This window comes from Panthera onca, chromosome D2, assembly GCF_046562875.1.
Source record: "Panthera onca isolate mPanOnc1 chromosome D2, mPanOnc1 haplotype 2, whole genome shotgun sequence".
NCBI lineage: Eukaryota > Metazoa > Chordata > Mammalia > Carnivora > Felidae > Panthera > Panthera onca.
Window position 1 is genome coordinate 10300878 of NC_138349.1, and position 17000 is coordinate 10317877.

At 51.8% G+C, this 17000-nt stretch overlaps 1 protein-coding gene across 17 annotated transcripts in view; it reads left to right on the forward strand.

Annotated features, from left to right (window-relative positions):
- Nucleotides 1-7799: 7799 nt before the first annotated feature.
- Nucleotides 7800-17000, forward strand: part of FGFR2 (fibroblast growth factor receptor 2) — a 108323-nt gene continuing 99122 nt past the window's right edge. For 10 of the 17 annotated variants that reach the window (XM_060641319.3, XM_081790449.1, XM_060641320.3 and 7 more), the window contains exons 1-2: nt 7802-8293; nt 12237-12510. In XM_060641319.3, coding sequence (XP_060497302.3) covers nt 12342-12510 — 169 coding nt within the window. In that variant the 5' untranslated portion in view covers nt 7802-8293; nt 12237-12341. Of the gene's footprint in view, nt 8294-11825; nt 12089-12236; nt 12511-17000 lie in introns of those variants that run through there. The other 7 variants (XM_081790447.1, XM_060641322.3, XM_081790455.1 and 4 more) reach the window with 4 other exon arrangements.

Here is a 17000-nt window from a genome sequence, read left to right on the forward strand (position 1 = left end):
GAGGACGGTAAAGGTGGCTCTCTGGCTTGTTGAGGATCCAGGTGCAGAGATGCCGCGCCATGCTGTGGACAGAGAGGAAGCCAGGGAGGGGACATCTCCAGGCCAGGCCAGGCCCGGGGTGGGGGAAGGTGGAGACCGCTGCCGCCCCAGGGTCCCGGCAGGATCCTGTCTCCTATGTGCTTCAGCAAGCGCCACGATATCTGCTGCAGACACGCCTTGACATCGCTCGCTCATCACCTGCCCAGTCCGAACACTGAGATCCGGGTGAGGCGGGTGCAGACGGATCGCGCGCCTCTCCTCCCGGCCGCGTCGTCCCCATCGCTCCTCCAGCCCCCGGGGCGCAGCCCCCCGTCCCGCCCCCCTTCCCGGGCGCCTTGTGACCCTGCATCCATCCTGTGCGCGCACCGGACGCCCGCGGCCACACGGGGGCGCTAGCGCCCGCTGCGCGCGTACCTGCGCAGAATCCGGAGAACAAAAGGAGCCCCGGGGACCTTGGCCTCCTTCACCTGGAACCACCTGCTCCACGGGCTGCGGGGCCAAGCGCCACCGCCGGCATCTGGCCCCCGCGAAGGAGTTAATTTTTGCTCGACGCTGCTCTCAGAAATCTGTTAAAGAAATCGCTCCTCCCTCGATGGCCTTTCTCCCCAGCTTGGGGACAAAATATAAGAGCTTTGGGACTCTAAAAGGGTTACTGGGTTTGTGGTTTTACGATGCGTCCTGCTCTGTATTCTCCGTCTCCTTCCCGGAGTTTACCAGGATCCTGGCAGCATCATTTTTCTCCCCTTTGGTATATTAAAGTGAACTTCTTTTCACGTTTGGACCAAATAGACACACTCTCGGAAAATGGCAACAAACTAAAGGCAGAAATAAAGGGAAAAGAAGGAGGAGAGTACCCTGGAAATCGGGTCATTGCAAGGAAGGGAAACTTCCACTGCACGGCTAGGTCAGCCTTGCCCTAAAATGGCTTTTATTCTCCAACTTCGAAATATACCTCATCGATGAGGTGCAAAACCCGTGTTAGTGTGCCCGGATGCCTTAATTGGGAACCCCCAAAAGAGGCTAAGTTACAATCACCATCAATCAAGTATCTATTGAGGGCTTGTAGGCACAAAGGCAGCTTAATAAACTGCCAGAGGCTAGCCAGGCAGCATGCCCAGCCCTGGAACTGCGAGAGGGGAGAGGCAGGCTGAGCTTTCTGGGTGTTATAATTTAGTGGTCCCCAATTAACCCCTCTCCCCCCAAACTGATGTCCAAGGTCACTTTCCACTGAGCTTTGTCCAAGGTCAATTTCAACGGGGCTTTGTCCAAGGGCATTGCCATCTTGGTGCAGCCAAGATGCACCCCTCTGGTGGGTTCACGGCTCTGCGTGCACAGCTGTGGGTTCCTGAGGATTTGAGGGAACAGGAGGCCTGCCAGAGAGGAGCTGAGGGTTGACAGAAACTCCCACTGAGACCAGGGACGGTTCCAAGCGGGCCCCAGAATCGGGAGGTCCTGCTACAGATATGCCACTGAAATTCAGTCAACAGTAATATTGCCGTTGTCCGACGAAGACGTTTCCTGGGAAACTCCAGCACTCTTCTCAGGCTGAGGAGGGGAGTTCCCGCCCTTAAACCCCCCTGGTGGCATGACACCACTGAGAGTACATGGGAGTTGGGGGTGGGGGGGAGGCAGAAGCAGTTCCTGGGGACTCACCTGGTTAAGGTGATCTTGGAGGAGGAAAAGGAGGCAGGGGTACTCTCCGGTGACAATTTCCTGTAATCCCTGCAACACCACCCAGTTTGATGGCCCCAGCCACGTGTGGCTATTAAGCATGTGAAATGTGGTTGGCACTCCTGAAGGGCTGAAGTGTACGTCTGACTCAGTTTTACTTAATTTAACATGAAATAATCATACTGGCTAGTGGCTGCCGTATTGGACGGGGCGGTGCAGCTCTAGGCAGTGATGGTGGGCGGCGGTGGGGAGGGAGTGAAAGTGGGCATCATTGTTAATCTCTTCCGAATCGCCCCACACCGGCTAAATGCACCTGCATGTTTCCTCTCCAGTCTGCTGGGAGCCATTGTTACGGTGGAGGTGGCGGTTGAGTGCAGGCTGAGGGTGGCGGGAAGGCAGCCTTGCAGCCATGCAGTGACATGTCATAAATTGCCCTTAAGCAGCAACGGGCCGGGGATTAGAGGACTTTTCCGGTAGATACCGTTACCAGTAGACAGGGGTCAACAGCAGGGTTCCTGGACTATGGTTTCAAAATACTTTAGAGAGGATGTTGACTTCCTGCAAACGGGTTCCTCTTCAGTGATGGGTAAATGAGCACTTTTCAATTTCTCTGGAGGCAGTGAACGTTCAACGATTGGAGAGGCTGGAGGTCTTAGACACATTTATTTTTGAAGCTCAAAGCCGGAAGACCTCACTGATGCCAAAAGGGGGTGAGGCCAAGGGGTGGGGGCCGCGTTTAATGACTTTCTCAGAATCGTACAGTTTGGGGCAATGTTGGGACAGAGACCCAATCTCGGGCGCCCTGCCCTGGTCTGGTGCTGTTTCTACTGCACAGCATTCCCAAATACCCTGTGACTTTGGGCATTGTGGACTTTACATCTGGCTGGTTTGGCCAGCCAGCAAACTGCCCAATCATTTTGTCTTTATAGATGGGCAGGTGCCTGGTAGGAACTTGCAACACTGGGGGCAGGGGTGGCGGTGGTGATGTGTCCCTGGGGGCAGTGTTGAGGCCAGGGTAAAATTTCCCCAATTATTACCACCCCCCCCCCCCCCCCCCACCACACACACACACTATCTTTATAGCAGTTTTTGCTTTTCTTGAACTAGAATGCAGTCAGGGTCCCCGAATTGCTTCTTCATTCTCTTTTGAGTAACAGACCTGGTTACCCAGTTGTAAATAGCAGATGTGTGGCAGATTATTAAGCCTTAATTTCTCCAACACATTTCTTCAGAATTTTCCATTTCTATTTATTTTCCATTTCTATTTGTTTTCATAATATCGCCGGTTGGACTCATTTTATGGACCACAAATGTTGGCCCTTACCTCTTCCCCTATTTTGAAGACTGCAAATTCAGCTGATGAGCTGTAGGTGTGTGAAAGAGGTCTAACAATCTTACGTACCTGAACATGAAGGTTCTTGGAAACATTAACAGCAATACTGACCCCAACCAAATTCCTGGAGCACTTGAAGAAGTAGGATGAAGCCATGGCAAATGGGTAACTGTTCTCTCGAAATGTGAACACTTTGGAGGCAATGAATTCTACTCAAAATATTCCACCTCTGCACTGAGTTGAAGTACCTGGAAGGAGCCGTCACTGGGCACGGGTAGGTGAAAACGGTTGACTTGCTCTGGTGGCTACTGGAGTGAACCCAGCCCGATCGGGAGACTGGACTTCTGGTTGACCAGTGGGGTGACCTTGAGCCCATCACTCCCTCTCTTTGCCCTGCTCTTCTCCTCTGTCAACATGATGCTTTAACACACACTTTCTCACCTTTGGTTCTAGTCTCCTTAGGAAAACCTACACGCGTTACTTAAGCCACTTAGAAATCCAATAAACCATAAGAGCAGAACATAGTGGCAATTTTAATTCAGGTGCTCCTCATGTCTATAAAAAAGCTCTTTCTTTGGGGCTGCGTTGTTCACCAGTGTTAAAACGCCTTCTATGTGACCTGACCCCCGCCTTTCTTGAAACCTCCAGGGACTGCTCCTGGGAAGCACTGGGTACCGGTAAGCATTGCATTACGGTAATGGAATTATTATTCCATTTGGATAATAATTTGTATGACTCAGGCTGCCCGCCCAGGCCACATTCTATCCCAGGTGGGTTTGGGTAGGCACCAACAGGTCCTTCAGCTGGGGCAGAGGGTAGGGATGGGGAATTCAGAAGTTAAGGCTCCAGACTCTGTTGAAACCAGGTCCCTAATAATATCCAGGTGGTGCCAGTGGGTTCTGGGCTCTTCACTGAAACACTTTAATCCTTCCCATAGACCCAGGAGGTAGGAATATTCAGAACGGCTAATAATAATCACAGACACATTGCATTTCCAGAACCACGAGGAGTATCTGAATTTAAAAAAAGGTTTCTTCACACTTTCATTCACTTAATCTTCTTAGTGACCCTGCTAAATAACTACAAGACAGGTACCACTATTGTCTTCATTTTACCTGAAAACAATGGAAGGCTCAGAGAACTTAAGTAACTTGCCCAAGGTCACACAGCGATGGAGTGAAGAGAGCCAGCCGCACCTTTCCTGTTGGAACCAAAGCCCCCTCACCCTTAAAGCGAGACAGGAATTCCGGAAGGACTTTGTCCCCAGGGAAGTCTTGGCTTTGAGATTCTGTCCTAAGTTTAGAATCATCGCTGACGTTCAGCGCTGGGATTTATGCTTTCGCTTCAGTGACATGCGGTGAAGTTCCCTGAAGGTGGGACCGAGCTGTCAGGGGATCAGGCCTCTCCCCTCATCCCAGGAGTTAACTACCCAAACCGCAGTCCTTGGACTCTTCTGTATTTCTCCTCTCAAATGCTTCTTTTATGCCACGGACATTACTGAGATGGAGCCTAAAGAATGAAATTCATAGTTTTGCAGGGAGGACAGAATGGCATCAGACGGGCTCATTAGCGCTGAAACGTCAGCAGCCCGCATTCATCTAACTTTTCTACAGGGTGAAGGAACAGCCACCTAGTAAAAAACAGATTATTAAAAAAAAAATTCTGCATCTTTAGAGGAGAATGGCCCGTGGCAGCCAGGGTTCCCACCCCTTTCCTGGTCCCTTCCCGCAGCCAATGGTTAGCAGTACACTTTGTTTCTTGAAAGTCATGGGGCATCGGAGTTCTGGTGTCCTCATTTTTCTTCCTTCCATTGATGTATCATTACTAGAGTGAAAAAAAAAAAAAAAAGAAGGGCGTCTCGAGGGCTTTTGAAAAAAAAAAGGGTGGCTACTCAAGACATTTTGTAAAGGGGGAAAATTGTGAAGAAAAAGAACCCCAGTGGGGGGCGGAGGGTTGTGAATGTGGCCTTGTCTGGTAATTCTTTCAGCAGAAACCTGGTGCTGGCGTTAGTATTTCAGTTCAAACTGTCACCTTTAGTTCTTGCTGGCTTTTCTGCCCTCGGCCCTGAACCTCAACAGATTGGGGCTTATTTACCTATTCACACTCGGCCGGGAAAGCTCATTAATAGGCTTATTAGCAACACCATTCACGGGAGGCCAGTGACAAAAGGGGTTCCAGCCACTTGAAGGGGGAAGAGAAAAAAAAAAAAAAAACGTACAGAGATTATTTTTCTCATTCAGAAGCCTCACTGGTGTGAAAGCTTTCCTAGACCCTCTGAGGTCACTTGAAGCCTAAATATGATGACAGAATTGTGTGTGTGTGTGTGTGTGTGTTTTAATTCCAAACATGCGTTTGCTTTTCTCAAAACTGAAGAGCTTGCTGTTGTGGGCTGTGGCCTCGCTCCCTTAAAAATGAACACTCTTAAGGGAATAAGGGTCTTGTGATGGATTGGTGTCTTTTCATCCCTAGGAAGAATAAATTCTGCAAACTGCATCTGGACACGAAAGAAGGTGTTCTGATTTGTCATTTTCAGCGGAAGCCTGCCTTTTTATTCAGTGTACATAAAGCTATTGATGAATGGGGTTAGGGATGACGGCTTCCTGCACCAGTAATTTATGTGAGAATGTGTTAACAGCATTTTCAATGGCTAATGGATATGTTGCAGGATGGGAAGGGACTCTGTCCTGAGACACTTGAGTTTCCCATCGATGGGGAGTATAAAGACGTAAGTGCCCGTCGCCGCGCTGGTGGACCTTCTGCCGCCTTTTTGTGCCCACGGGTCTGAGAACTTGAAAAGGTATGTTCAGAACAACCCAGGTGTGAGTGGATGGCTGAGGCTCACCTGGCTGAGCTGTCAGTTAATTAAAAGGCTTTAGGACTGATCTGGGTTAAAAAGACTTGACCGAAAACATACCCAAGCCAACGGACCGATCATTTTGCTTGAGAATCAGACCATTACCTTCGCTGTCAAATTTCCAAAATATAATTTCACAGCCATTTGCTGAAGCATTGCAGTGGAGTTGCTCGTCCTGGGTTTTAAGTAATTTACATAAAAAGTTGTCTGTTGTGTATTGTGAAGCCAAATGATTTTCTCATGATGTGGCTGGCACCTTCAAAAAATTTTTTCGTGTTATTGAAGTGTGCCATGTCGGTGACCCATGAAGAACTAACTGCGTTTCTAAATGCTGGAAAAGTCGATTTTCCAGGTCAGTTTTGTACTCACTGCTCCATCTATCTTCAGGCCTCAAAAGCATTCTAAAGCACTTCTGGGTTTAATGACCTTTTCCAAGGAAAAATAATTAAGGTTTTTATCTATATTGTCTTGTACTTAAGCAGGAAAGCTTAGGAGCTGGATGAGTGAGGAGGAGAGAAAGTATATTAAAAAAATAAATTACCCCGTAGACACAGCCTAGTGAGAAAAGTAATGGAAAATATGAACTTTAACCAGTTACAGCCTGGCATTCAGTTGGCCAATCTGATTTTGCAGTATAAGAATCTAAGATTCAGAAAAAAGAATTGCTTTGCTCTAGGTCATACAGCTATTTACAGCAGAGTTGTGCCTTTAGAATCTTTCCAATTTCTTTTTATTACTCCAAATACATATTATTAAGCAACCCTTTTTTGTTGTTGCAATTTTTTTTTTTTTAAATTTTTAATGTTTATTTATTTTTGAGAGAAAGAGAGCGCGAGCGGGAGAACAGGCGAGAAAGAGAGCGCCACAGAATCCAAGGCAGGATCCGGGCTCAGGGTGGTCAGCATTAGAGCCGGATGCGGGGCTTGAACTCCCGCGCGAGGAGATCATGACCTGAGCTAAAGTGGGATGCTTAACCGACTGAGCCACCCAGGCGCCCCTGTTACAGTTTTTCACTTTTTCTATGAGAGGCCAGATCCAAAGTCAGATCTGCCAATAACCAGCTGTGTGGCCCTGGACAAATTACTTAACCTCTCTCATCCTGTCTCTTTTTTTTTTTTTTTTAATTTTTTTTTTCAACGTTTTTTATTTATTTTTGGGACAGAGAGAGACAGAGCATGAACGGGGGAGGGGCAGAGAGAGAGAGGGAGGCACAGAATCGGAAACAGGCTCCAGGCTCCGAGCCATCAGCCCAGAGCCTGACGCGGGGCTCGAACTCACGGACCGCGAGATCGTGACCTGGCTGAAGTCGGACGCTTAACCGACTGCGCCACCCAGGCGCCCCATCTCATCCTGTCTCTTTATCAGAAACTGGGATTATTACTCTGCAAGGTGGTTGCACCGATGACAAATAACCGGTTCAGTGTGCCCCGCCCGTGGTGGGGGCTCCATAAGCATCGGTTTCTTCTCTCACTGCTGTAGTTTGGCAGGACAGAAAAGTGCAATGTCCCGCAGACATTTCCAAGCTGCTCTCTCTCTCTCCTCCAAAAGTTTCAGCTGCGTTACATTTCTCCCCCCTGTTAACAACGTGCGGTCCCTCTAGGGGCAGGGCAGGCAGGCCGTCATTTGTTTTCAGACTTGAACCAAAAACGCAACGCGATCACCCGGCGAACCGTCGGTCTGCGTCCCCTGGGAAGGAAGGGGGCGGTGGCGCGGGTCGAGGCTGTCGCCGCACCTCCGGGTCCCGGCGGTGGCCGGGGTCTCGGGCGGCTCGCGGGCGTCGGGAGCCGCGCGGAGTCCGGGCGGCCGGGCGCGCGGCGCTGATTGGCAGAGCGGGCGCCGCCGTCCAGGAAACGGCTCGGGTTTCAGCGGGGGCGTGACCCGCCGGGAGGGGGCGGCGGCGGCGCGGGCGGCGGCGGCGGCGGAGAGCGCCGCGGAGAGCCGAGCGAGCGGGCGGGCGGCGGGTGCGGAGCGGGCGAGCGGGCGAGCGAGCGAGCGAGCGCGGCCGCCACAAAGCTCAGGGCGCCGCGGGGTCTGCGCGCGGCGTAGTCGGCCCGGCGCCGCGACTCCTTCCCGGGCTGCCGGGGCCCGGGCGCCCCGAGGCCGCCGCTTTCCTGGGCGCTCCGAGCGTTCGCGAGTCGCGAGCAAAGTTTGGTGGAGGAGACGCCGAGCCGGAGTCCTTTCTTCCTCTCGCTCCCCAAACCCGAGGGCAGCCGGCGGGCGTCATGCCCGCGCTCCTCCGCAGCCCGGGGTGCGCCTGAAGCCTCGGAGTCTTGGCGCCGGCGAGGACCCGAGGACCACTCTTGTTTGGAGTTTCCCCCCGAGCTCGTCGCTTGCTCCATCCCAACCCACGCCGGGCGCGGGGACAGACCGGCCGCCGGGCAGCGTTGCCATTCAAGGTAATCGCCGTGTCGGGTGCCTCGGGGAGCCTCGCCCGCCGGCGAAGCTGGGGCCGCGGGAGCCCGGGACGCCGGGCGCACTGTCCCCCGAGCGGAGGGCGCGGGGGCACTGGCACGGTGGAGCCTGCTCCCTGTCCTTGGCTCCCTGTCTTTGGCTGCATAGGTGATGGGGGAGCGGGATGCGTGCTGACGGCGGCCGTTCGGGGAGGTCTGCGTTTACTCCTTACCCCCCATCCAGATGCTGACATCTGCCTCTGGCACTGACACCCCCCTCCCTGTCAAACTGCGGCCGGCGCCGTCCCACCGGCCGGCGCGATCCTCCGACCCCAGAGCCGGCAGGCGAGTGGCGGGGCTGCCTCGCTGGTGGCTCGGCCCCGCAGGTCCCGGCTTCGGAGGGGCATCTTCGGGGTGGCTCATCCCGGGGTCCGGGGAGCGCCCGCCCTTGTCCCATCCAGGCCGGGCGGGGGTGGGGGGATCCGTCCTTTCCCGGGACGGAGCCGTTGAATGGGGCCCGCGACCTTTCCGTCGGGCTGGCTGTGCTCGGGGGAGGGGGGGTGGCACCTTAGGGGTGGAGGCCGCTCCGGTTCCCCGATTCAGGCACGGGCGCCCGTAGCCCGCTGCCGCCCTCGGTGCTGGAGGAAGCGCAGCGCGCCTGGGGCTAGGGGGCGAACTGGACCGACTTTTTTCTCGCTCGCCGCCTGTTCAGCCGGCAGCAGCTAGGGCATGTCGAAAGCGCAAGCGAGTTCTAACTTGCGCGCTCGTTCTTTCAGCGCCGGGGCCGCGCCGGGGAGTCAGCCGAGGGCCCTGCGAGACGCTGGCTCCCACTCTCGCGGCCACAGGGCCAGCCTCGGGGGGGGGGGGGGGTCCCGGCCGGGGGCGCCGAGTCTCCGCCGCTCCCCTCCGAGCCCGCTCCCTCCAAACCCTCCTCCGGGCCTGCCTTCCTCTGGCCCAATTCAATAAAAACCTACCCTTAAAAGCAAACCTGCTTTCACACTCGGGGCACCCATTATGTGTTTGGTGTGAAACGCTATCAACATTTAAAACCCCATTGTCCCCCGGGTCCCAAATCCCTGTAAATCTTCTACTGGCCACGACTCATTTTCATCTGAAAAGCCTGTTTAGTTTGAATAGAAAAGCAATCAGGCGCCCCTCTCCCTCTCCGTCTCCCTGGAATGTCAATTAAAATGCAGATTTTTCTGAGCTCTTTAGCGCCCCAAGAAGGGGGAGAAACTCTGGATAAATGAAAGAAGTGGCCACAATGAGCCGGGCTGCTGGTGGTTAGGAGTTCCCCAAAGCTGCTGCAAGTTCTCACTGGCTTGCAGGCGTTCACCAGGGGTGGATTGCGGTCCTGAGTCAGCCTGTATTTTTTTGAGATTTCAGAATGTTGAGCAGCCCCCGCCCAGATCTGACCCCTTGATAGCTCCCTCCCTTACTCAGCTGGGAAGACGAGGGGAGCAGCAGGGAGGCTTTGAGCTGGGAGATAGGTCGGCCCCCTGGGGGGACCTGGGCATCCCAACCTTACGTGGCCTTGTTGACTTTCCTGATGTAGGATCTCCCGGGAACAAAGCGCCCAAATGCTCGGCTTGGGTGAGCCGGCAGAGGACAGATAACCTAGGAGCTCAATTAAGGCGGGCACTGTGTTGGTTTGCCTCTTGGAGCGGGGGGGCGGGGGTTGGGAATATTCTGGTAAGTTGAGGAGTCCAGAACAAACCTGCCAGCCAGGCTCTCTTGCTTGCCACTTTGCGTGTGTTTGGGGGCAGGTTTGTGCTGAGGTGAAAATGGACCAGGGGAGCGGGTGGCCACGAAGAGCCGTCCATCACAGGGAGGGTGACAACGCCTCCCCTGCCCGGGCTGAGAAGAGAGTTCCCTTTCAAGGGGAAAAATAAACACGCCGGGGCTTTCACTGAGGCTCAGACTCCAGGAAGGATTATGGTATTGAAGGCAGGAAGCCGGGATTGTGGCCGCCAGCGGCATGCTGGGCCTGTGTTCCCAACACCGAGCCTCGGGACCTAATTATCCTGCCTAGGAGGTCCCTTCACACTTTTGTCCACTTTGGTGAGGAGTTGTGCAGACCTGCTGCCTTAGGCCTCCGCCTTTCAGAGATGTGAGCAGGGGGCAGCCTGGGGCCTGGACCCGGTAATGGCTAAAATTCAAGTTTCTGGTGCAAGCTGACCGGTATGAATGAATGGTCCGAGATTTAGCTGAGGTCACTGACCGGCTTTCTCTGCCTGGAGCAAAGGAAGCCCCCTGGGCTGGGACAGGTGGGTGAGGAGGCCAGGGAAGCAGCCTGGGGGGAAACCTACTAGGATTTAAGGTTGTTTGTGGAGTTGTGTCAGAGGCAGAAAATTCCCATGCATTCTGGAAATGCTTAGTAAATCAATGGGCATGCTTGTGTACTTTCCTCCCACATGTGTGTAGAAATAGATACGGAGTTATCTTTTGAGGCTCTTAACTTCAAGAGGAAAGAAAAGTCAGGGGGAAAAAAAAAACATCCTTCAAGCAATCTGAAAATAGAGGGTGTGCTTGCATGCACGCGCTTTTCTTGCTTTTGCTGTGAATCACACCGTTTCACATGTGCTTTCTCTGCAGCAGAGAATTTCTTTTTTCCTTCTCAGGAAATGGTGCAGCAGTCTCTTTTCCCATTTTAATCCTTAGTCAAGGCTAAAAGGAACAGTTTTTCTGATGTAGCTTTGGAGAGGCTCACGCCGTGTTGAAATTTGATGGTATAATTTGAAACCTCGAGTTGGCATACAGAAAGCCCAGGGCTTAGAGATTTTTGTGTTAAAGGTCTCCCCCCGCCAATCCTTAACATGTGGTTGGTTCATTTATAGAGTTTATGGAATCTGTGATTGTTTCAGATTTTCTCAAGTTTGTGCATTTCGGTTCTACACGTAGTGATTGAGGATAATGAACGCATTTAAAGTCATTCGGAATATTTAAGTTTGGGAAGCTCTCTTTGCCTTTGGGTCAAATGGGTGAATAGACCAGGCAGTTGAGCACCCCTCCCCCCCCCCCCGTAACTTCTACTGTGAAGTTTCAGCCAATAGATTAGCCTATTGAAAGTCATTGTCCCAATCGCATACCATGACAGTAATTTACACGTCACCATCATCGTTCATAACACACCTGCGTTATTCCTCTGAGTTTGCGTCTGCTCTGTTCCTTCACCCGCTCTGTATGGGTTGAAGACATTTACGAGGCTGGGGGCTGCCAGTAGTCACAGCGGAAGGGGGTTCTTCAGGCTTTGAATCTTTTTCTTGGATCAGCTGCTTTGAACGTGTTGCAGTTCCGTTCATTCTTCGTAAGTGGCTGCCTGGCGAAAGATTGAAACACATTTCTGTATTGGGAAATGAATCCTGACAAGTGTAAACTGGTGAGGATTTTTGGTCGCCTTCCTGGGGTCCCTTTTATTTTGCTGGTCTCCTTTCTTCCTAAGAACTAACAGTGAGGGTGGAGCCAGCCTCTCAGCTGCAGCCCCAGAAATAAGTCTGCAAACAGACGCCTCCACGATCCAGCTGTCTGAAGCCCAGTTGGCCTAAGAGAAGTTAACAAGGCCGGTGATGCCAACCCGAGCATTGGGAACTTGCTTTTGTAGTTGCCCTTCAAACAAAGGTCACGTTGCTTCTGCTTTTTGAGGGCGGCAGGGGTGACGGTGGAGAGCAGAAGAGAGCGCACCCTGCCCTGATCTGTGTCCCGTCGCTCCGCCTCTACCTCTGTTCCTCAAAAGTGTGCTTTTTAAAGATCAGCCCACCCTGCTTCGTGGACCGGGCTGGTGGAAACACCTGGGGCTCTGAGGTGCGGACGCAAGGCATTTGCAGATCATGAAAAGGAACTGTTGGCACATATATTTGGGAAGCTGAGAAGCTGTTTTAGCCCGCTTGGGGTTTCAGCGAATTGGCATCGGGGAGGATTTCACTGACTTCGCCGAATCTCTCTCCTCTAGAGGCTGCAGCAGCTGCAGAAGCAGCAGCAGGACGAGCAGCGGCTGCGGCAGCACCTTGGCTCCTGAGCATCGCAGGCGGTCCATGCGCGCAGAGGAGGTGTGCAGATGGGAGTGACGTCCACATGCAGATATGCAAGAGCTCGGGGGACTGGCACCACCTCACCCATGGTCAGCTGGGGTCGCTTCCTCTGCCTGGTCGTGGTCACCATGGCAACCCTGGCCCTGGCCCGGCCCTCCTTCAATTTAGTGGAGGACACCACGTTGGAGCCGGAAGGTAAGTTCCTTCGTTTCACTCTCAGGGTACCCAAGTTTGTTTGGGGCGTTCGTCCGGGGGAAGTGGCACTGAGGTCAAGGCCTCTTTTAGAATCCGCTGCCCTTGCGTTGTCAGTGAGGCTCTGAGAGCCAGGAGTGGGCTCCCTGCTGCCCCCAGGCCGGAGGTTGCCAGAGAAGGTTCCTTGGTGTAACACCGCAGGCCGGATGGTAGTTTGGTGGTTTCTGGGTGTGCGCGCTTCCCTGCTCTGGGTGAGGGAGCCAGCCTGCACTTCACCTTTCTCCGGTGCCCGGCGGTGCTGCGGGAAGGGGGTGCGTGGAGGTGAAGGCCATCTATAGCCTCCTGCAGGAGCTTTCTCACCGGAGGGAGAGTCTTGCTTCTGATGTAAAGAATTGCTGTTTTCTGACAAAAGGAGCCACGAAGGGAAATTGCCAACATCTGAAATGCTGACATTTTATTTTCATTGTCTAAGGAGAAAAAGAAGCTTCTGAAGTTCAGCCCAGAGACGCTAGACATATTAGTGTTTTTTTGTTTTTTCTTTTTTTTGGCCCTTGTCGTTCATAATACCTAAGCAGTACGTTGCAGAAACTGCAGATTGTGCTTTAGGTAGATTTGGAAGTGAAGGTACCTGGCTGTCTCCCACATCTCTGAGAACTTACAGATCGAACAGGCCATGCACTGTGTTTCAGCCTTGGAAATTTAATTTTAAAGGCACGAAGCCAGTTGGTGAACACTTCAGTGGGGCTGAATTACTTAGCGGGACAGGGTTGGAACCTCTTTCCCGGGTCCTTCTGAGACGACGGTAGCCAAGCCTCCACTTGGTGCGGCGTTGAAATCTGTCATCAGCAGGGAATATTGGGAGCTGAGTTAGTTTTCCAGTGGTAATCCGAGAATAAAACGCCAGATCCCAGCACTCATCGCCACTTAATGAACCTGTTTGCTGAGAGCCCACCTGGTGCTTGCTAAGCTTTGGGGGCGGTCGTGGTCCCGAGCGGTCTGGGGTCAGCTCAGCTGTTGTGGGAGGGCACCCCGCACCGCAGGCTGGAGAGGGACGGAGAGCCGGTCGGGATGACACGGGAAGGAGGGCTGTGTTCCTGCCAGAGATGAGAGCACCGAGGGAGGGGGCGCCCACTGAGGCCCACGCATGCGTCATAAGAGGATAAGTAAGGGCAACTGTTTTTCTAAAACGGGTCTTACTGGGAGGCAGTCGGGCATTGGCAACAGTGAGGCCGGTCGGTGCGCCGTCTCACGCAGAGGCATGGGGGCTTTGTGCAAACAGGTGCAGTGACGTCACAGGGGTTTCCACGTCTCCGGGAGGGGGGAGTCTGGTGAGAGTTTGTGTCTGCGACACTTGCGGGCTCCAGCCCCGGTGATGATGGCACTGCCTCCTTGTGCTACGTGCTGTGACAGAAGCACACGTGTGATTTGCAGAGGTGATGCCCTTTTAAAGGGCTTAATGCGAGAGAAAAGGTTCCTGGTTTCTGAAAGTCATGCCTGTTCTCTGATTGTGCTGATAATTACAATAGATGTGTTTCCTAATTGCTGATTTTTCCCTGGAGTGCGGGGCTCAGCACTTGCCCACGCAGCTGAGCCGGGGGTTTCCTACCGGGCACGGCCTAGGTTAGGAAAAAAACTGGCATTTTTCATTTCGGCTTTCAGGGCAGCCTTATTGGGAGTTTATCGCAACATATAAAGTGTAAACGGTCCTGGAGGACCTCTTTTTATCATATTTAATTATGAAAGAAAGTTTAAAATATGCGGGAAGAGGTGGGGGCGGAGAGGGGAAGACACAGTGGGCAGCGAGGAGGTTCCCCCCAATGGTTCCTTGTGTAACAATTTGTATCCAACAATGAGAGCGGGTCTTTCTAACCTGGGATCTGTGGATGCACTTGGGGGCTGGGGAGGTGTTTGCGAATCCCCCCCCAAGTTGTAGGCAATACTTTGCAAATGTCATTGTCCACACTTTTCGGGGTTCACAGCTTCCATGAGGTTTGCGTCCAGGATCGTGACAGGTTTAAATGGGAAGTGCAGAGCTGCAAAGAAGTGGCTTTGGAAAAGCATTCAACCCCCTCAACCTCAGTTTCCCTTCCTGTCATCTGACGGTTTGATAAGATGACCTTTAAGGTCTTCTTCGTTAATGCTAAATGAATGGTGATGTCCTCAGGAGCCTTCTGGCAACTCGCCTCAAAAGGTCGCCAGTAGGGGCGCCTGGGTGGCGCAGTCGGTTAAGCGTCCGACTTCAGCTCAGGTCACGATCTCGCGGTCCGTGAGTTCGAGCCCCGCGTCGGGCTCTGGGCTGATGGCTCAGAGCCTGGAGCCGTTTTCCGATTCTGTGTCTCCCTCTCTCTCTGTCCCTCCCCCGTTCATGCTCTGTCTCTCTCTGTCCCACAAATAAATAAACGTTGAAAAAAAATTAAAAAAAAAAAAAAAAAAAAAAAAAAAAGGTCGCCAGGAGATTTTAGGGTCCCTGGGAGCAGAGAGCAGTAGAGCACACGGCCTGGCATCTCATAAGCACCCAGGACCTGTTCTCATCCTCGTTCCTGATGAGATGGGCGCATGTGTCTGCTCTGTTCTGTGCCCATTGCCACAGTGTCAGGAAATGTGGAGGCTTTTGGAGAGAGTGGAGGAGAAAATCGCTCTCCGACGGAGAAGGCCCTTTGTGGCTCCAGGCGGTTGTGTTTGCTCTCTGTAGGGTCTGTGCTGTCCTGGTAAGTACCGCATTGGCAATCGATTTGCGTTCTTCCACTGCCAGAGTTTTGCTTTAGCGTCGGAGGTTATTAGCAAGGTAGTCTGGTTGTAGATGAAGAAGGGGTTAACAACTGGAAGCAGACTGACCGAGTGGGGACAGCTCCAGTTTAGGGCATGGTCCTGCCGACCTGGGGGGAGAGAGGGAGGATGGGTGGGTGAGTGGGTGTCTGTTGGTTCCAGTGCGTCTTCTGTGGTACGTCTGACTATAGCTTTGATTAGCATAGGTTCAACCTTAACCTTCTGTTGCACAAGGCCTCATCTTGGAAGACTTCTTGGTTTGTTAATTTGGAGGCTCAGAGTAGACGCTGTGTATGGGGCTGGACCAGAGGAGAATGTGTCTGGGGCAAGATGTGACTAAGTTCCAGAAAGGGGCCTGTGCCCTAAGACTAGAGAATCCTTTCCAATCTTCTTGGCTCTGTACAATATTATCATATATCATCGTATCGTATCATCTATCGTATATCATTTGTCTTCTGGACACTATGAAATGGTAACAGTAGGGTTGGATCTACCCAACTGATTTACGAAGAAAATAATCTCCAGGAGATTTTAGTTAATATCCCAGTTTAACAAAGAATATTTTCCGTTGGTCATTCATTGTTGTAGGGGAATGGCTGAAGGCTATAAGCTCAGTTATTGACTCGAAGGGGGTTAGTCCTCAATGCCAAGTACTGTTCTGTTGATTAATATTCTAATTATTTAAAGTATAATCAAGCTTGATTATCCTGGGGAGGAGGTGACTCTTTCAAGTTTTTTCTGACATTTTGTCACCTACTCTGGTTCATTAAGTCATTGTTGACATTAATGATATCTTTGTTTACACCAGCCCAGTAGGAGCTAAAATAAAAGGGCTTTTCCAACCCCAAACCCCTAATGACTTTCCCACCCTCTACAAAGTGTGATTCTGAAAAGCGACAACCCGAGAAGAAAGTAGTTTGCATTTTTTTTTTCCAAACCAATTTTTTTGGCAACCTTCTAAGAGGTCGTGCTGTCCTGGACCAATGTGTGAGTTGGTCCCAAACTCAAAAGCAGAGTCAGTGAATGAAGAATGCACAAGGAAGTCAGATTTTTCCAGCGTGGTTTTAGGTCCTTTGTTCCGAGTATTGTAAATGCCGTAATGTCAGCCATACGCATTTAATTGCAAGTTAAGAGAAAAAAGAATATGTCCGCATACCAAGAGTGAATGATTTCAAATAATCTTCTGTTTTGTATTATCTGCATCCTTGCTCCTCAGTACGAGTGTTAATATTTAAGAGTTGACTGGAACTTGAGAGTTAGCTTAGGAACAAGGACTTATTCCCGGTCAGTTAAACGAAATGCAGGCTTATGCAGTTAAGTACACAATGAAGTACGCATTCTTTATTAGCATATAAAGTATTTCACAATTCATAGACAAAGAACTGGGCTAAACATTACCTCCGAGAGCAAAAATCGGGCAAGCCGAAAGACTTGGTGTTTGTATAACTCTCCATGCTCAGTCCCTCTGATCCGAATTCAGTGGGTGTGTGTTTTGCCTGTTTATTTTAACCAGTCAAAGCACTGAGGACTTTCTCAGGGACAAGCCCCTCACTAGGAACCATAAGTGGTTCTTTTCAAGTCCTTCTGACCCATTTGAGGGTGAGAATTCAGATAACCAGAGCAATCCAATATGAGAGGTTTCCAGTATCAGACTTAATGAATAATTACGTGGTTATGAAATACCTAGGGTAGTGTTTAAACAGGAAGAGCCTTGTTCAATGTTCACA